The sequence below is a fragment of the Ruditapes philippinarum genome, unplaced genomic scaffold (assembly GCF_026571515.1).
Source record: "Ruditapes philippinarum isolate M1 unplaced genomic scaffold, ASM2657151v2 ctg4712_1_1_1_1, whole genome shotgun sequence".
Taxonomy (NCBI): domain Eukaryota; kingdom Metazoa; phylum Mollusca; class Bivalvia; order Venerida; family Veneridae; genus Ruditapes; species Ruditapes philippinarum.
Window position 1 is genome coordinate 20,620 of NW_026860575.1, and position 17,450 is coordinate 38,069.

The window sequence follows — 17,450 nt, forward strand, 5'->3', positions numbered from 1 at the left end:
CGGAAAAAAAGTGACCTTTTATAATAAAGTTTTTCCTACTCAGATAATAAATCTTTTATTTTTTTTTTTAGTGATTTCCACTTGTTCAGAATCAGACTTTGTAATTTACTCCTATCAATAAATTAGTATATTGTACCTTTAAAAAATTACAACAAACGAATTATCATTTTCTCTATTAAATCATTACGATACTTGTACAGTATTTTTAGAATATCTTTTATATTCTGCCCTTTCCGATCATGTAAATTAAATATAGTCCTTTTCGGCCAGGGCGGTTTGAGGAAGGTGTGATATTTCTCTCAAAATTTCACCAATTCTTAAATGAAAGACATCAACTTCTATAGATATATATTTGTTTATTTTGATTAATTGTAATTATACATATTGAAATCTTTTGAAAAATCCGATTACCATGGAGCTAAATATTTATCTGTGCCATTTCGGCTGGTCCTTTCCGTGTAAAGGTATCTTTTCCGGTGTTATTCACCCGATGTTTAAGTTTAATTTACAATCAAGCAAGCAATACTTTAACAGACTTCGGCAAACATGGACGTGAACAATGATTTACGAAAGGAAAGAAAGTCGGCTTCTTTTGACAGTGAAAAATTGACAGAAATCTTGTATAATGGAAAACAAATGGTCAGACGTCGGAGATTTTTACGTAAGTGATGCATTTTTCAATTAAAACTTTTTCGGATTCAATTCAGCTGTCAAAAATAGGTTAATAACTAGGACGTAATAAAAACACAACAGTATACAGTTACTTCATATGTAATTTGGGAACAGTCAAACTGTTGGCCCGAGGTGGAGAGGGTAGTGTTTTGAACTGTTGCCCAAGGCCATAGGCCGAGGGCAACAGTTCAAAACAATATCCCCCGACACCGAGGGACAACTGTTTGTCTGTTCCCAAATCACATATGAAATAACTGTTTTATTACCTGATCAATTACTGTTTTAACAGTACTTGCAGAAGAAAAAAGGAACAAGAAAATAGTTTTGCACATATGTTCATAATTAAACTTAATGCTTTAACTATATCTGGTTCTAGCCCAACAAATTGTGCGCTTGAGGGCTTTTTTTATATAGACGATGGTCTCCCTTCGTAAAGACAGACATATATGAAATATCAGATTATAAAATCGGTCTGTCTTGCCGTGGAAATATTGAGACTATATCAGGTTCGTGATCAAGATCGATGGACGCTTCAAGTTGGAATCCTCTATGACGTCAATGACGTCAGAACATGTGAGGGAACAGTCGAAACTATTAATAATAATAATAATAATAATAAACTCTTTATTTAACGAAGGTAACTTATTAAGACAATACATCAAAGCATTAGATACAACACATATAATGCAAAATCTTATTTTCAACAAGGCCTTCAATAAAACATAAACATAACAACGGACATATTCAAACAATTGTAAAGATTACAACATTCAGTTAATCTTAATCAACAAAGAAGACAGGACATAATATTATATTATAATATAGGTAAAATTTTCTATAAATTCATCTCTAAGATAATAATAAATGTTTGAAATGTGATTTAAATAATTTAAGACTTGAAAATTTCTTTATTTTAAAGGAATAGTGTTCCATAACTCCATACTTAGAATAATAAAAAGTACGTTTCTATAATAATTTGTTTTAGGTCGTTTATGCATAATATCTTTTTTATGTGTTGATCTTAGTAAGTAAGTTTTATTTTGAGATAACGGAATTAGATTAGAAATATATGCTGGCGTTAATTCATTCATCGCTTTATATACCATAAAATATACTATTGACCGGTCAACAGTTCGCAAACGTTGAAGTTTTTAGAATTTCAGAAAACAGTAACAAATACCAAATTACATTTAAATAAGGTATCAGGTAATAATATCTATTAATCTATTTTATAATATAATATCTATTTATACCCTTCCATGCAGTATGTTAAATAGTTCCTGGTTTTTTTTTATTTGACAACTTTTGGGTATTATAGGCGTACGTACTCTATAGCTACTTGCATGCTGGTAGTTCACGTTGAAGTTTTCTACAAAAATCCGTTTGCAGACTTCCTGAAAGTTTGAAAAAAGAGTCAGGCATTTGGTCTGACAAACCCTTGACTTTTGTCAAACTCAGACTGACACATTTACAGCAATTTGAATCTTTTTACCATTAAGCAATGCCATCATTATACTTCAAGCACATCATGTTTACTGTGTACTGTTAGCAAGATTTTCAAGGAAGAGTAATCTCAATAGCAAACAAGGAATTTGTCAATATTAGTTTCCCTTGTGCTGGATAGTGGACCGACTTAAGCTTAAAAATCGTCAGACTGTGTTAAAATATGTTGATAATGTCCGTCAGTCTGACAGTTCTCAGGAAGTCTGTGTTTGTCAAAATTTACATGATGAATTCATTCTCCGTATCGCGGGGACTCTGCACAGTGTTTGGATAGTGTAAAAAGTAATTCTAGAAAAAAATATATACTGAAAATATATTAAGTAATTTTTATAAAAAAAAATATATACTGTATATATAATATATTATATATTGCCTGCTGCACAGTAACACAGATATACATACAACGGATAGTGTTTTGTTGTTGGGAGATATAATAATCAAGCAGACTTCACAAAATAGTGATATAACACAAATGTATACTTAACAAGAATTCAATTTATTCTTCTAAAATTCCTAACATTGAGACTTGCTAGACATGTTATTGAGCATGCCCAATGTACATATATTTATAATATAGCTAATGGCTGATTACTACATCTCCCTTTTGAAATAATTCTAAAAAATGTGCATTAATATTTATCATCATCATATAAATACTAAACAATTAATGCGTAAATTTTATTTTTTAACTGCAGCAAAAATATTCCATTAGCCAATACATTGTCACGAAATTTTGAAAATGATAATTCAGAAATTTTATGAAATAAGTGCTTGTTTGTTAAATATCATTTTTCAAAATTTAAATAAATCAAGCACACCCATTTATAAATACATGTCTGGGGTCATGAATTAGATTGTAGGTATGAATGTCAATCTAGATTTTGCCCTCATGAGTTACGAGAGTTTGATCATGTCCTTAAGTCTATGTGTATATATCATCCTAAATTTTGACCATAAAAAATAAAAGTTTGTTATTTATAAACCAACTGTAAGTAAGGAAAAGAATTAAATGTTTGCCATTTTGATAACTTTTGTGACAACTCATGCAAATTTTATAAGCAATGAATTAATTAAGTTGGCACTACAGAAAGGACCAATTAAGTTTATATTGCAATAATGTGTTTTGCATCTAGAAAATGTCAATGACTGTCAAAATAATGTCATTATTAAATATTTCTGGTTGGCCCCTCACAGCATATTCATCTTAATGAAAAGTTTCCTGGTCAAATTATAATAGCTTTTTATTTTACAATTATCAAAATAACTTATTTAGCATTAGGTGTTACTGTACAGTGTAATAATCCTCATTGTGATGATTTATGACCACTGAGAAGACCCGCTGTTATGATATAATATGTCACTTATGTGATTTGAACACCTCAGTTTGTATGTAAGTGACATTAATTCTCAGCCCTTATTACTTAACTTTCGTAGGTGGAGGTAATGTGGAAGAAGGGTTTTAACCTTAAATTATTGAATATTTTCAGAAAACCTGATATTCCAAGACAAATATATAAAGTCATTCACACCATGGTGGAATCGTGGTCGTGAGGAACATTATGACATTGCTGTCAAGAAAAGTGTTTACCTCAATAAACTTGTACAAGATCTCAACATCACCAACAATGTTGAACAGTTCTACATCAGAGAGTAAGTATTAAAGGAATTTATATTGTAAAATATAGGTATTGAATAAATCTGTTAAAGCAAACAAAATTGTTTCAGATAATAATACACAGTTGTTATGAAAATTAGATCTATATATAGTGTATTTCATATAACAACTGTTTAAGTTCATTGCCCTATATGACCTATCAAGAAATAATTGTCCTACTAGTGTTTACCTTAATTGACTCCTGTAACCTTCACAATTTGATTAAGGACTTTTGTTGCAGAATATTTTATTCTGTGTACCTAAAATATTCCTGTGTGTTAAATTATTAATTCTAACACGACCGGTATTTTTCCCTATTGAACATAGAAGAACCGAAAGTGTGTGTTATTATGCTATAAAGTCACTGTTTGACGTTCTATATTTAGATATGTGACGTAATCATTATACACGTGACGTAACCACTAAAAATGTGACGCGCTGAAAATAAGTACGGAAACAAATCAGACGCAATTTTGCTTAATATCTGAGGTACAGAGCATTTATTTGTTGATGTCGTGTTAGAATCGAAATAATATATCCAAATCGGTGATTTTATCGCTTGATAACTTCACTGTTTGTCGTTCGGATGCGCATCATTATATCACTCGGGCTACGCCCTCATGATATAATTCGTCGCATCCGAACTCCAAACAGTGATGTTATTGAGCGATAAAATCACTGTTTGGGATATATTATTTCTTAAACAAAGACATTTTCTTATATGATGTTCTTTCAAGAATGGACGGTAAGATTATTGAACCAACATAATTTTACTGTTGATTGATTTTATAAAAATATTTCATCAGATATAGCTTTATTAATATACCGTATTGTTTCCATTTGTCGCCCCCGGGGCGTTGCAAAAACGGAAACGGGGGGCGTTAATTAGAAGCACATTTGCATAAAATGAAAATTAATTTAATGTTTAAAAATAACTAAAAATCTCCCAACTATTTTCGTCCTATAAACCCCTTGTTCACGTATGATAAATAAGATGCACAAAATTATTGTAGACAATATGGTAGTCCGCTGACCGACATAAACTTTGTCATGTATTGATTTTTCCTGCTCTGGCGGGAAATTATGACGTAACACACATCAGTTTACCTGTGTGTAAAAAAACTTGATTTAATGATTAAATCAATACACAATGGAAGGTTGCACTTCTAAGAAAACGTACATGAATGCATTCAAACTGGAAGTTAAATGTTACTTGGAAGTTACAACAGTTAGTTTTTTTCTGTTTATTTTTTTAAATACACTTCGGATATTAAAATTTTCAAGTCCGGTAAGAATTTTTTTTTTTTTTTTCACCCAGGGGGCGCTAATTAGAAGGGGGGCTATTTATAGAAACAATACGGTACCCCTTTTTGGGATATTTCATAGTGTGGTAAGGGTTAATTATATCTGGCCTTAATCTGATGTAAAATATGGCTCCAGCCCTACCCAGTGTACACTTGTAACAACAATTTATACCTGTATATAATTTAGGGCTGCAGCTTGTCAGGAGAATAATCCCTTGGGGCTCCATCAAGTGATGTTCATTCCAACCATTGAAAAACAGGGTACCAAGGAACAGATTGCAAAATATGTGGAACCAGCCAAAAAATTCAAGATTCTAGGAACATATGCACAGACTGAACTTGGGCATGGTATGTGGATATATATTACAAATGAAGTTAGATTAGTGCTTTTTTCACGGTGAATACATTTCTGCGAATGTTTGTATCTGCAAAAAAAGCATGTATCAAATCCGGGAACATTTGTATCTTCAACAACGTAAATTATCATGATGTTATTATCAAGTACTATGAGGTAGTATGCATAGCTTTTACCTATGCTTAACTATTACACACATTTCAAGATAAAATTTCCCTTTGCAAACAGTCTTGCTGTGGGTGGTGGTGGTGTTGGTAGTTTTCACTCCGGATCACCACAGTAAGCCACATTGAATTCACCAGAGCACAGTTCAGCCACCGCATCGTTCCTGAGCAGGCTGTCATAGAGTTTACCAGTACTAGTTGCCTTCACTTTAGCAAGGAACCGAAACTTATATACATGCCAAAGCAGAGTTACATTGGGAACGATCGTAGAAAGGATTTTATGATCAGTGAATCACAACGAAAGTGACCTGCGCTGTCCAGGAATTGAACACGGGTCGCCGTATTCACAGTCCAACGCTCTACCTATTGAGCTAACTGGATGGCTTAAACAGTCTTGCTGTTTGAAAGTCTCCATTATATACAGATTAAATAAAATCATATAATGCAGGTTACTTACAGTTTGCATTATACTTTGAAGGTAATTTTACAAGGTAATTAGTAGGTGTTATTATTTGTTTGAATAATACCTGTTTATTTAATTATACTGTTTATTTCTAACAGTTAGAATTTATTTAATTCAAACAATGAATTTGTTTTCAGATAGGAATACAGTACATATTCACTTAATTCAGTTATTATATTATTTGTTATATAATTTAGTAGATTTCTTCACTATTGACTTACCTGGAAAGAATGTATCAGTGGTTAATGTTAATTTACTCAATTACCTCTTATCACATACTCCTCAATGTTCCTTTTTATATGCCCGAAAGAATTTCGGACATATTATGTTATACCCCCTGGCGTCCGTCTGTTTGTCCGTCCGCACTCACAGGAGAGTAATTATGTGGCTAGAGGGACAATATGTAACTGTTCTTTCTCTTTGATGTCATTCATTCCGTAATGCTTTTATGTGGCTATTTTCTTTTGTGTGGCTAAAAAGAACAATAGAGAGAACAATAGAGTAGCCACATAATTACTCTCCTGTTAGAACGTCCGTCCGTCCGTTAGCAATTTGGTTTCCGGAGCATAATATTGGGAAGAAGACCCCTATTGATTTTAGGGTCACAAGGTCAAAGGTCAAGGTCACTATAACCGTAAAACTGAAAATAGTTTCCGGAGAATAACTTAAGTTCCATTTGGCCCACAGTATTCAAACTTCATAGGATGATTGCCCATATTGGGAAGAAGACCCCTATTGATTTTAGGGTCACAAGGTCAAAGGTCAAGGTCACTATAACCGTAAAACTGAAAATGGTTTCCGGAGCATAACTTAAGTTCCATTTGGCCCACAGTTTTCAAACTTCATAGGATGATTGCCCATATTGGGTAGAAGACCCCTATTGATTTTGGGGTCACAAGGTCAAAGGTCAAGGTCACTATTACCGTAAAACTGAAAATGGTTTCCGGAGCATAACTTAAGTTCCATTTGGCCCACAGTTTTCAAACTTCACAGGTGATTGCCTATATTGGGTAGAAGACCTTTATTGGTTTTGGGGTCACAAGGTCAAAGGTCAAGGTCATTATTAGCTAAATACTGAAAATGGTTTCTGGAGCATAACTTAAGTTCCATTTGGCCCACAGTTTTCAAACTTTATAGGATGATTGTCCATATTGGGTAGAAGACCCCTATTGATTTTGGGGTCACAAAGTTAAAGGTCAAGGTCACTATTACCCTAAAACTGAAAATGGTTTCCGGAGCATAACTTAAGTTCCATTTGGTCCACAGTATTCAAACTTCATAGGATGATTGTCCATATTGGGTAGAAGACCCCTATTGATTTTGGGGTCACAAGGTCAAAGATCAAGGTTACTATCACCTTTAAACTGGAAACAGTTTTCGCTCAATAATTCAAGCATTAATCAACCTACAGCTAAAGTACTTTCGGGCATATAATGCCCCGCCTAGCGGTGCTCTTGTTAAATCTACCAAGGGAATGTTTGAATGGTTTCATATTTGGAGCTGAAATAATGCAAGGTTGATTCTACAAAGATTTATACCTTTGTCTTAAAAATGTAATTTGAGGTGAGAAAGGGGGAATGTTTTAATGTGTTTATAAATAGAGAGTATAAATCTATTTTAGTTTACATGTTATAAATAGAGAGTATAAATCTATTTTAGTTTACATGTGATAAATAGGGAATAAATCTATTTTAGTTTACATGTTATGAAGAGAGAGTATAAATCTATTTTAGTTTACATGTTATAAATAGAGAGTATAAATCTATTTCAGTTTACATGTTATAAATAGAGAGTATATTTTCAGGAACATTTATCAGAGGTTTAGAGACAACAGCAACATATGATGCTGCCACAGAGGAGTTTGTTGTTAACAGCCCAACCATATCTTCTATGAAGTACTGGCCAGGATCTAGTAAGTAATTGAAAGTCTTGAATCAGGATAGCAATAGTTGAAAGATAGACTATTGATATTAATATTGAACAATAGTTGAGCAAATAAAAATGTTATGATGAGTTTGTTAATGATTTGATATATAAAGGAAGCTCTTGTATTTAACCCTTAACCTGCTCAATTTGTGAAATGGATTTGCCCATCTTTTGAAACATGGTGGTAAACAAAGGCCATTTAGCATTTAAACTTAAACACAAATTATCACAGAACATAATGCAATGAATTTACCTTCCCTAATAGCCAAAGTCAGTTCAGTCTGAATCAATATGTTTACTTTAAGTATAGCATTATTTAGGAGCTGTTTTTTCACCAGAATGGTATAGTCATATTTAAAATAAAAAGTAAATTACATAAAAAATTATCTGTTGTTTTAAATAGAGTTAATCATTAGGTTTTTTACCAAATTACAGTGGGAAAGACATGTAACTATGTGATATTGATGGCACAGCTGTATACAAAAGGAAAGTGTCATGGTATACATGCATTTGTTGTACAGATTAGAAGTTTGAAGGATCATACACCTATGCCAGGTAATCCTGTCTTATATATTGGTAAATGTCAAATAATCATCACAGCATAACATAGGGAAACTGAGTGGTTCTATCTTGAAATAATTAGCTCATATTACCATCTGAATTGTAAATGTAAAGGATACAGAAACATAATATATTTTTATGAAATTTGAAATATAGATAGATGACAGTATGGAGATTATGCACCTCTTTTTTCTTCCTATGTAAAAACTGTGGTTGCTATGGCAACAAATAGACTTGAAATATGGCACATTCAATGGCAATATTTTGTGTTAACTCAAAAAGTTCTTTTATGAAACTAGAAACATGGATAGATGGCAGTATGGAGATTATGCACATCATTTTTGATTTGACTATGCAAAGTATATTGAGAGCTGTTCTATAACTGAGTGAATGGGTAAACTTTTATGAGAAAATTTTACTGACAAGAATCTGGGCTGGGGGCATGTTCTTGTTTCTTAAAGGATTTCCTTCAAACTCCCACATTATGATTATATGACAAGGTGTATAAATCTTGCGTCACTATTTACTACCTGAGAAGTTTTGATATCTTGATTTTCTGTTGTATAAACATTTCCTTATTAGGCAGGGAAACTTAACATATTACTATGATATAGATAAACTCAAAAGATTTAAGTTCATTCATGTCTTCCACATTGGCATAATTGAATGGCCATGGCCTTTCATAATGTTGGTTGTTGTGTTCTAGGGAACTATTTATTGCTTGAAATATTTCGATAATTGCTTGTTTCTTTTGGTTCCAGCAGATTAAAAGTTGAATGGCAAAAATAGGTTATTGAAGAATGAAGTTTATGTGTATCCTGGTAGTATGATCACTACTATATTATTGCAGGAGTATCAGTGGGTGATATAGGTAACAAGTTGGGTTATGAAGGTATGGACAATGGCTACCTTATGTTCAACAATTACAGGGTTCCCAGAGATGCCATGTTAATGAGATATGCTAAGGTAATAGTTTATCATGGTAGTGTATTATATGTGTATTTTTGATAAGCTATTTGAATTTTTATTCTCTTGACTTAAAATTTGTTTCCTTAATAATGATAAAATGTTATGTAACATCTTATATAAAGTTACCTTTATATATGTATAAAGAGTACCCTGCTTTTTGATATAACTGCATAATGTAATTGCGATGTTGAAACTTCCTAAGAGGTCATCTATATGTTAAAATACCCTGCTTGTTGTGGTCAATATCTGTGTAAGAATTTACTTGTTGGTATTTTCTCCTTAATATGTATACCTCCGTAACAATACCCTGTATTTTGATATATGTTCAATCAGAATCTCCTAGCAGTTAGTCAGTTTTTTAAAACATTTTCCAGTATTCTTCCATCTGTTTCCTAAGTATTTGCTAGACTGTTCCCTTTATTAGCTCGACTATTCGAAGAATATGAGAGCTATTGTAGTCGCCCCGGCGTCGGCTTCGGCGTCAGCGTCCGCGTCGGCCTCTGCGTTGGTTAAAGTTTTTTGTAAATTCAAATATCTCAATTATTGCTTGAGATATTCAATTGAAACTTACAATACTTATTTATGGTAACATTGTACATCAGATTGACAAGTTGGATAACTCCTCCTACAATATTGACAAAATTATGCCCCTTTTTTAACTTAGAAATTTTGGTTAAAGTTTTTTGTAAATTCAAATTTCCAATTATTGCTTGAGATATTCAATTGAAACTTACAATACTTATTAATAGTAACATTGTACATCAGATTGACAAGTTGGATAACTCTGCCTACAATATTGACAGAATTATGTCCCTTTTTTAACTTAGAAATTTGGTTAAAGTTTTTTGTAAATTCAAATATCTCAATTATTGCTTGAGATATTCAATTGAAACTTACAATACTTATTTATAGTAACAATGTACATCAGATTGACAAGTTGGATAACTCTGTCTACAATATTTACAGAATTATGCCCCTTTTTAACTTGGAAATTTTGGTAAAAGTTTTTTGTAAATTCAAATATCTCAATTATTGCTAGAGATATTCAGTTGAAACTTACAATACTTATTTATAGTAACAATGTACATCAGATTGACAAGTTGGATAACTCTGCCTATAATATTTACAGAATAATGCCCCTTTATAACTTAGAAATTTTGGTTAAAGTTTTTTTGTAAAGTCAAATATCTCAATTATTGCCTGAGAAATTCAATTGAAATTTACAATACTTTTTTATAGTAACAATGTACATCAGTTTGAAAAATTACATAACTCTGCCTGCAATATTTGCAGAGTTATTTGCCCCTTTGAAACTTAGAAATTTTGGTTAAAGGTCTTCAAAGATATTTACTTGAAACTTTACACATGTACTTAGGGACATAATTGGAGAGTCATACTTGTATGTCACTGACCAAGTTCCATAACTCTACTCGCATTTAGGCTGATTCATCTCCCCTTTTTTACTTAGTCTCTAGGTTAATGTTTATATGCAAGTTTTACATGTCTCAGTAAGTATTAAAGATATTTATTTAAAACTTCACATATGCATTTAGAATTTAATTGTAGGTCACTGACCAAGATCCATAATTCTATCTTGCATTTAGGCTGATTTTTCTCCCCTTTTTCAACTTAGAAATTCATGGTAAAGTTTTGCTTGTAAGCTGTTATCTCCATAACTACTGAAGAGTTTGTGTGTTTTTTGGACATTTTTATGCATTATTAATAATAAAGCAGTGATTTACTTGATAAAACATCTTAATAATAAGCCTTTGTACCTTTTCGGTCAATTTTATGTATTCATAGGTAACTAGCATTATTATACTCAATAAACTCTCTTGTGACAAATTTTTGAATAGTCGAGCCAATACTGTCCTCCGACAGTTCTTGTAATATATTCCAGTTTATTTGCTTAAAATTATAAATATTATTTAGATTTATGTTTGTCCATATTTCTTTTATATTTATAAGATAGTCTTGAGTAGCTGCTATTTGTGAATAGTCATTGGTTTGAACCCCAGGCCGTGTTATTCTTTAAAAAAAAAATCCATCTTAAAGGGAGACACAGGCAAAATTTTCATTTTTTCTTTTTGAATTTTTAGCTCACCTGTCACAAAGTGACAGGGTGAGCTTTTGTGATCGCTTTTCGTCCGGCGTCCGTCCGGCGTCCGTAAACTTTTACTTTAAATGACATCTTCTCATAAACCACCAAGCCAATTTCATCCAAACTTCACAGGAATGTTCCTTTGGTGGTCACCTTTGAAAATTGTTCAAAGAATTTAATTCCATGCAGAACTCTGGTTGCCATGGCAACCAAAAGAAAAAACTTTAAATATCTTCTTCCAAAAAACCCAAAGAGCTAGAGCTTAGAAATTTGGCATGAAACATGTTCTAGTGAGTGTCTACCAAGTTTGTTCAAATAAAAGCCCTGGGGTCAAAATTGGCCCCGCCCCAGGGGGTCATTGATTTTCCCTATATGCATATAGTAAAAACTTAAAAAATCTTCTTTTAAAGAACCCAAAGAGCTAGAGCTAAGATATTTAGCATGAAACATCCTCTAATGGGTGTCTACCAAGTTTGTTCAAATAAAAGCCCTGGGGTCAAAATTGGCCCCGCCCCAGGGGGTCATTGATTTTCCTTATATGCATATAGTAAAAACTTATAAATTCTTCTTTTAAAGAACCCAAAAAGCTAGAGCTTAGATATTTAGCATGAAACATCCTCTAATGGGTGTCTACCAAGTTTGTTCAAATAAAAGCCCTGGGGTCAAAATTGGCCCCGCCCCAGGGGGTCATTGATTTTCCCTATATGCATATAGTAAAAACTTAAAAAATCTTCTTTTAAAGAACCCAAAGAGCTAGAGCTAAGATATTTAGCATGAAACATCCTCTAATGGGTGTCTACCAAGTTTGTTCAAATAAAAGCCCTGGGGTCAAAATTGGCCCCGCCCCAGGGGGTCATTGAAATCCCTATATGCATATAGTAAAAACTTAAAAAATCTTCTTTTAAAGAACCCTAAGAGCTAGAGCTAAGATATTTAGCATGAAACATCCTCTAATGGATGTCTACCAAGTTTGTTCAAATAAAAGCCCTGGGGTCAAAATTGGCCCCGCCCCAGGGGGTCATTGAATTCCCTATATGCATATAGTAAAAACTTAAAAATCTTCTTTTAAAGAACCCTAAGAGCTAGAGCTAAGATATTTAGCATGAAACATCCTCTAATGGACGTCTACCAAGTTTGGTCAAATAAGAGCCCTTGGGTCAAAATTTGCCCCGCCCCAGGGGGTCATTGATTTTCCTTATATGTGTATAGCAAAAACTTTAAAAATCTTCTTTGAAAAAAAAACAAATAGCTAGAGTTTAGATACTAAGCATGAAACATCTTCTAGTGAGTGTCTACTAAGTTTGTTCTTATAAAAGCCCTGGGGTCAAAATTGGCCCCGCCTCGGGGGTCATTTATTTTCCTTATATGTGTATATAGCAAAAACTTAAAAATCTTCTTTGAAAAAACTCAAATAGCTAGAGTTTAGATATTAAGCATGAAGCATCTTCTAGTGAGTGTCTACAAAGTTTGTTCAAATGAAAGCCCTGGGGTCAAAATTGGCCTTGCCCCGGGGACATTGATTTTCCATATATGTGTATAGCAAAACTGGCCCTGCCCCAGGTGTGTCATTATACCCCCAAAAACGAAGTTTGGGGGGTATATAGGAGTCACCCGGTGGTCGGTCGGTCGGTCCAGACGTCCGTTGCATTTTCCTTGTCCGGAGCATAACTTGAAAACTAATGGTTGGAATTCAATATAACTACATACAATGGTCAAGCACATTGAGAGGAAGTGCAGTGCACAAGAACCATAACTCTATCTTGACTAATTACAGAGTTATTGCCCTTTGTTACTTTTCCTTGTCCGGGGCATAACTTGAAAACTATTGGTTGGAATTCAAAACAACTTCATACAATTGTCAAACACAATAAGGGGAAGTGCAGTGCACAAGAACCATAACTCTATCTAAAGTAATTACAGAGTTATTGCCCTTTGTTGCCTTTTTCCATTGCTTTTTTTTTGTCCGTTGTATTTTCCTTGTCCGGAGCATAACTTGAAGACTAATGGTTGGAATTCAATATAACTACATACAATGGTCAAGCACATTGAGAGGAAGTGCAGTGCGTAAGAAACATAACTCTATCTTGACTAATTACAGAGTTATTGCCCTTTGTTACTTTTCCTTGTCCGTGGCATAACTTGAAAACTACTGGTTGGAATTCAAAACAACAACTTAATACAATTGTCAAACACAATAAGGGAAGTGCAGTGCACAAGAACCATAACTCTATCTAAAGTAATTACAGAGTTATTGCCCTTTGTTGCTTTTCAATTGCCTTCTTTTTTTTGTCCGGAGCATAACTTGAAGACTAATGGTTAGAATTCAATATAACTACATACAATGGTCAAGCACATTGAGAGGAAGTGCAGTGCATAAGAACCATAACTCTATCTAAAGTAATTACAGAGTTATTGCCCTTTATTACTTTTCCATTGCTTTCTTTTGTCCGGACCATAACTTGAAGACTAATTGTTGGAATTCATTATAACTTCATACAATGGTCCAGCACATTGAGAGGAAGTGCAGTGCACAAGAACCATAACTCCATTTTGACTTATTACAGAGTTACTGCCCTTTGTTACTTTTCCTTGTCCAGAGCATGACTTTAAAACTACTGGTTGGAATTCAAAACAACTTCATACAATGGTCAAGCACAATAAGGGGAAGTGCAGTGCACAAGAACCATAACTCCATCTTGACTAATTACAGAGTTATTGCCCTTTGTTACTTTTCCTTGTCCAGAGCATAACTTGAAAACTACTGTTTGGAATTCAGTACAATTTCATACAGTTGTCAAGGACATTCAAAGGAAGTGCAGTGCACAATAGCCATAACTCCATTTTGACAAAATACAGAGTTACTGCCCTTTGATACTTTTCCTTGTCCGGAGCATAACTTAAAACGTACTGGTTGGAATTCAAAACAACTTCATACAATGGTCAAGCACAATAAGAGGAAGTGCAGTGCACAAGAACTATAACTCTATCTTCAGTATTTATAGAGTTATTGCCCTTTGTTCTTTTTCTTTGTCTTTCTGGACTTATTACAGAGTAATTCAATTAAACTTCATCAATGGCCAACCACATTGAAAGGAAATGCAACATACATGAACATAACTCTATGTTTCAATTGTTTTACAAGGTATTCTGTTACTAGTAACATCCTCATTTCCAAAGCAGACTTGTGGGGGTATTAATCACATTTAGTGATAGTTCTAGTTGTTTTTAACTATATGTGTAAAGAAAAAACTTGACCAGCTAGACCTTAGATGTTTAGCATGAAACATCTTCTAATGGGTGTCTACCAAGTTTGTTCAAATAAAAGCCCTGGGATTTAAACTGGCCCCGCTCCGGGGGCCTATATACAGGTGAGCGACTTCAGGGCCATCATGGCCCTCTTGTTTATTCATTATTCTGTAAATGTCCTCCAAGTGAGAACATTAGCCAGTCATATGAACAAATCTTTTCTTATTATAAAGTATTAAATAGTGGTTTTCTTACCTGACCCACGCTTCTGAATATCGTTCAACATAAAGATCTATAAAATATAATTACGCTTTAAACTTGAAATATATAGAATTTATTACAGAAATTCATGCTCGGATTTTAAACAATGTAGTTTTAGCTTGATTTGAGTTCATAAAATTATTTTAATATTTTTGTCATTTTTTTGCCTGAGTTAATCCTTTAAAGGATGAAAATTATGATTTATTATGTTTAATATCTTTTGTAACAGGAATGAGTTAAAAATGAAAAAAGAATAAAACAAAAAAACCAACAACACACCTTTGAATGTTTAAACATACAAAGTGCAAATAAAAAGTAAATTTTAGGAAAATGTGTTAAAAAATCATAACTACCCTGCTTTTTTCTTTCCCTTGCTTTAAGGTCGAGAAAGATGGCACCTACCTTCCTCCACATAATGCCAAAGTTGCATACGGGTCCATGGTATTTATACGAGCCTTGATTACTGGCGACTGTGCTCGGTCTCTGGCTCAGGCGTGTGTTATAACAACTAGATATAGTGCAGTCAGAAGACAAACTGAAATAAGGCCTGGGTATGAAGTGAACATTATTTCACAGACTATTTTATTATTTAACTGTCCACTTTTGGGAAAAAGATCAAACTTGTGCTGGAAACTGCTTTAAAAAAGGGGGTCAAAATTGTATTAAAAAGCTACTTTTTGAAAAAGGGTCAAACGTGTTTTTAAAGACCACTTCTTTGGTAAAAAGTCTGTGAGATCTTTTTACAGATAGTCAGCATGGGAATTTTTATTAGAATAACTGTTTAGCAGTATTTCTATATTACTGTTGAGGTGGTCTTTTCCATAGGTTTGACATTATATAAGTTGAAGGGTGTTTTTAGAAGCAGTCATAGTATGAAAGGTATGATGGTTGATATTATTTGACATGGTTAGATTGTTCCAACTTTTCACTTTATTATGCTCCTTCTTGAAGAAGTGTGGGTATTTTACTTTGCACATGTTGTTCAATGGGTCGGTCAGCCTGTAGACAAAACAGTTCCAGTCAATAACTTGAGAACACCTGGATCGAGAAACTTCAAACTAGGTATGGAGATTGCTCATGACCAGTACATGAAGCCTAATGTTTTTGGGGTCAAGCGGTCATAGGTCAAGGTCACATTAACTTTTTTATCAAAATGGTTTCCGACCAATAACTCTACAAAGCAATGGGCCCTTTGCATCAAGCTTCGTAGGTGCATTGGTCTTGGCAAGTAGATAAATCCGATTGTGGTCGAGGGGTCAAATCTCAAGGTCACATCGACCTTGTTTATTAAAACAGTTTCCAACCAATAAGTTTACAACCCATGGGTTCTTGACCCTTCACAGAAATGTGGTTTTGGCCAGTAAATGACTGCTATTGATTTTAGGGCCAAAGGTCAAGGTCACATTTACCTTGTATGTAAAAACTGTTTTTGACCAATAACACAAAAACATGGGTTTTTGGCCCTGATACTTCACAGGTCGCAGGCTCAAAAGTCAAGGAATTAAACAAATCTTCATCATTACAAATAATTATTATAGGCCATTGTAGTTCTTAACAAACAAACCAAAACACCATCTTGTTTAATAAGTAAAATTACACTCTTTCAAAGTATGCAAACTGTAGATAACATGCTGATTCTATGTTTTTATTTAATATGTAAATAATGGAATGATTAATACTTTCAAACAACAAGACTGTTTTTTAAAGGGAAATTTTGTATATCATTCAAGCTTAGGTATAGATTATGTATAGTGCATCATTATGATTTAATTTTATGAAGTTTGTTGAAGCTACAAATACTGGCAGATTTATTACATTAGACATTAGTGAAACTGTGCCTACTGCAAAAAGTGTTAACTTAAAAAGCGGGAAATAATTTCAAGAACTACAGTATTGTATTCAGAAAGAGTTTCATCATCATCATCATGGCCAACTTCACCTTGACCAATGCACCTGTGAAGTTTGAGGGCCAAGGGCCCATGGGTTGTAGAGGAAATGGTTTCAGGGTGGGAAATACTAGAAAAATAAGTTTAAAACACGCTTACGTGTTCTTTTAAACTCAGCACTAGAAAACAAGCATTCACACCAATATTCATACACCATATCACAATGCAAAAATTAGCAGACAACAGTTTGCTGTCTTTGTAATGGAAATATTTATATTTAATATAACACTTAACTTACAAAAATAGAATATGCATGTACTTACTTAACTGTGACAGCCAATGAGATTAGTGCCCTATGGAGACATTTCTAGTCTTTCTTTTTTAT

General features: G+C 33.3%; 1 protein-coding gene across 1 annotated transcript in view; it reads left to right on the plus strand.

The window, feature by feature from the left end:
- The first annotated feature begins 501 nt into the window (after positions 1-501).
- Positions 502-17,450, plus strand: part of LOC132760661 (peroxisomal acyl-coenzyme A oxidase 1-like) — a 35,711-nt gene continuing 18,762 nt past the window's right edge. Inside the window, exons 1-7 of the mRNA XM_060752690.1 lie at positions 502-661; positions 3,663-3,825; positions 5,321-5,481; positions 7,920-8,027; positions 8,477-8,596; positions 9,453-9,568; positions 15,561-15,730. Of these exons, the coding sequence (XP_060608673.1) occupies positions 547-661; positions 3,663-3,825; positions 5,321-5,481; positions 7,920-8,027; positions 8,477-8,596; positions 9,453-9,568; positions 15,561-15,730 (953 nt within the window). The 5' untranslated portion in view covers positions 502-546. The remainder of the gene's footprint in view (positions 662-3,662; positions 3,826-5,320; positions 5,482-7,919; positions 8,028-8,476; positions 8,597-9,452; positions 9,569-15,560; positions 15,731-17,450) is intronic.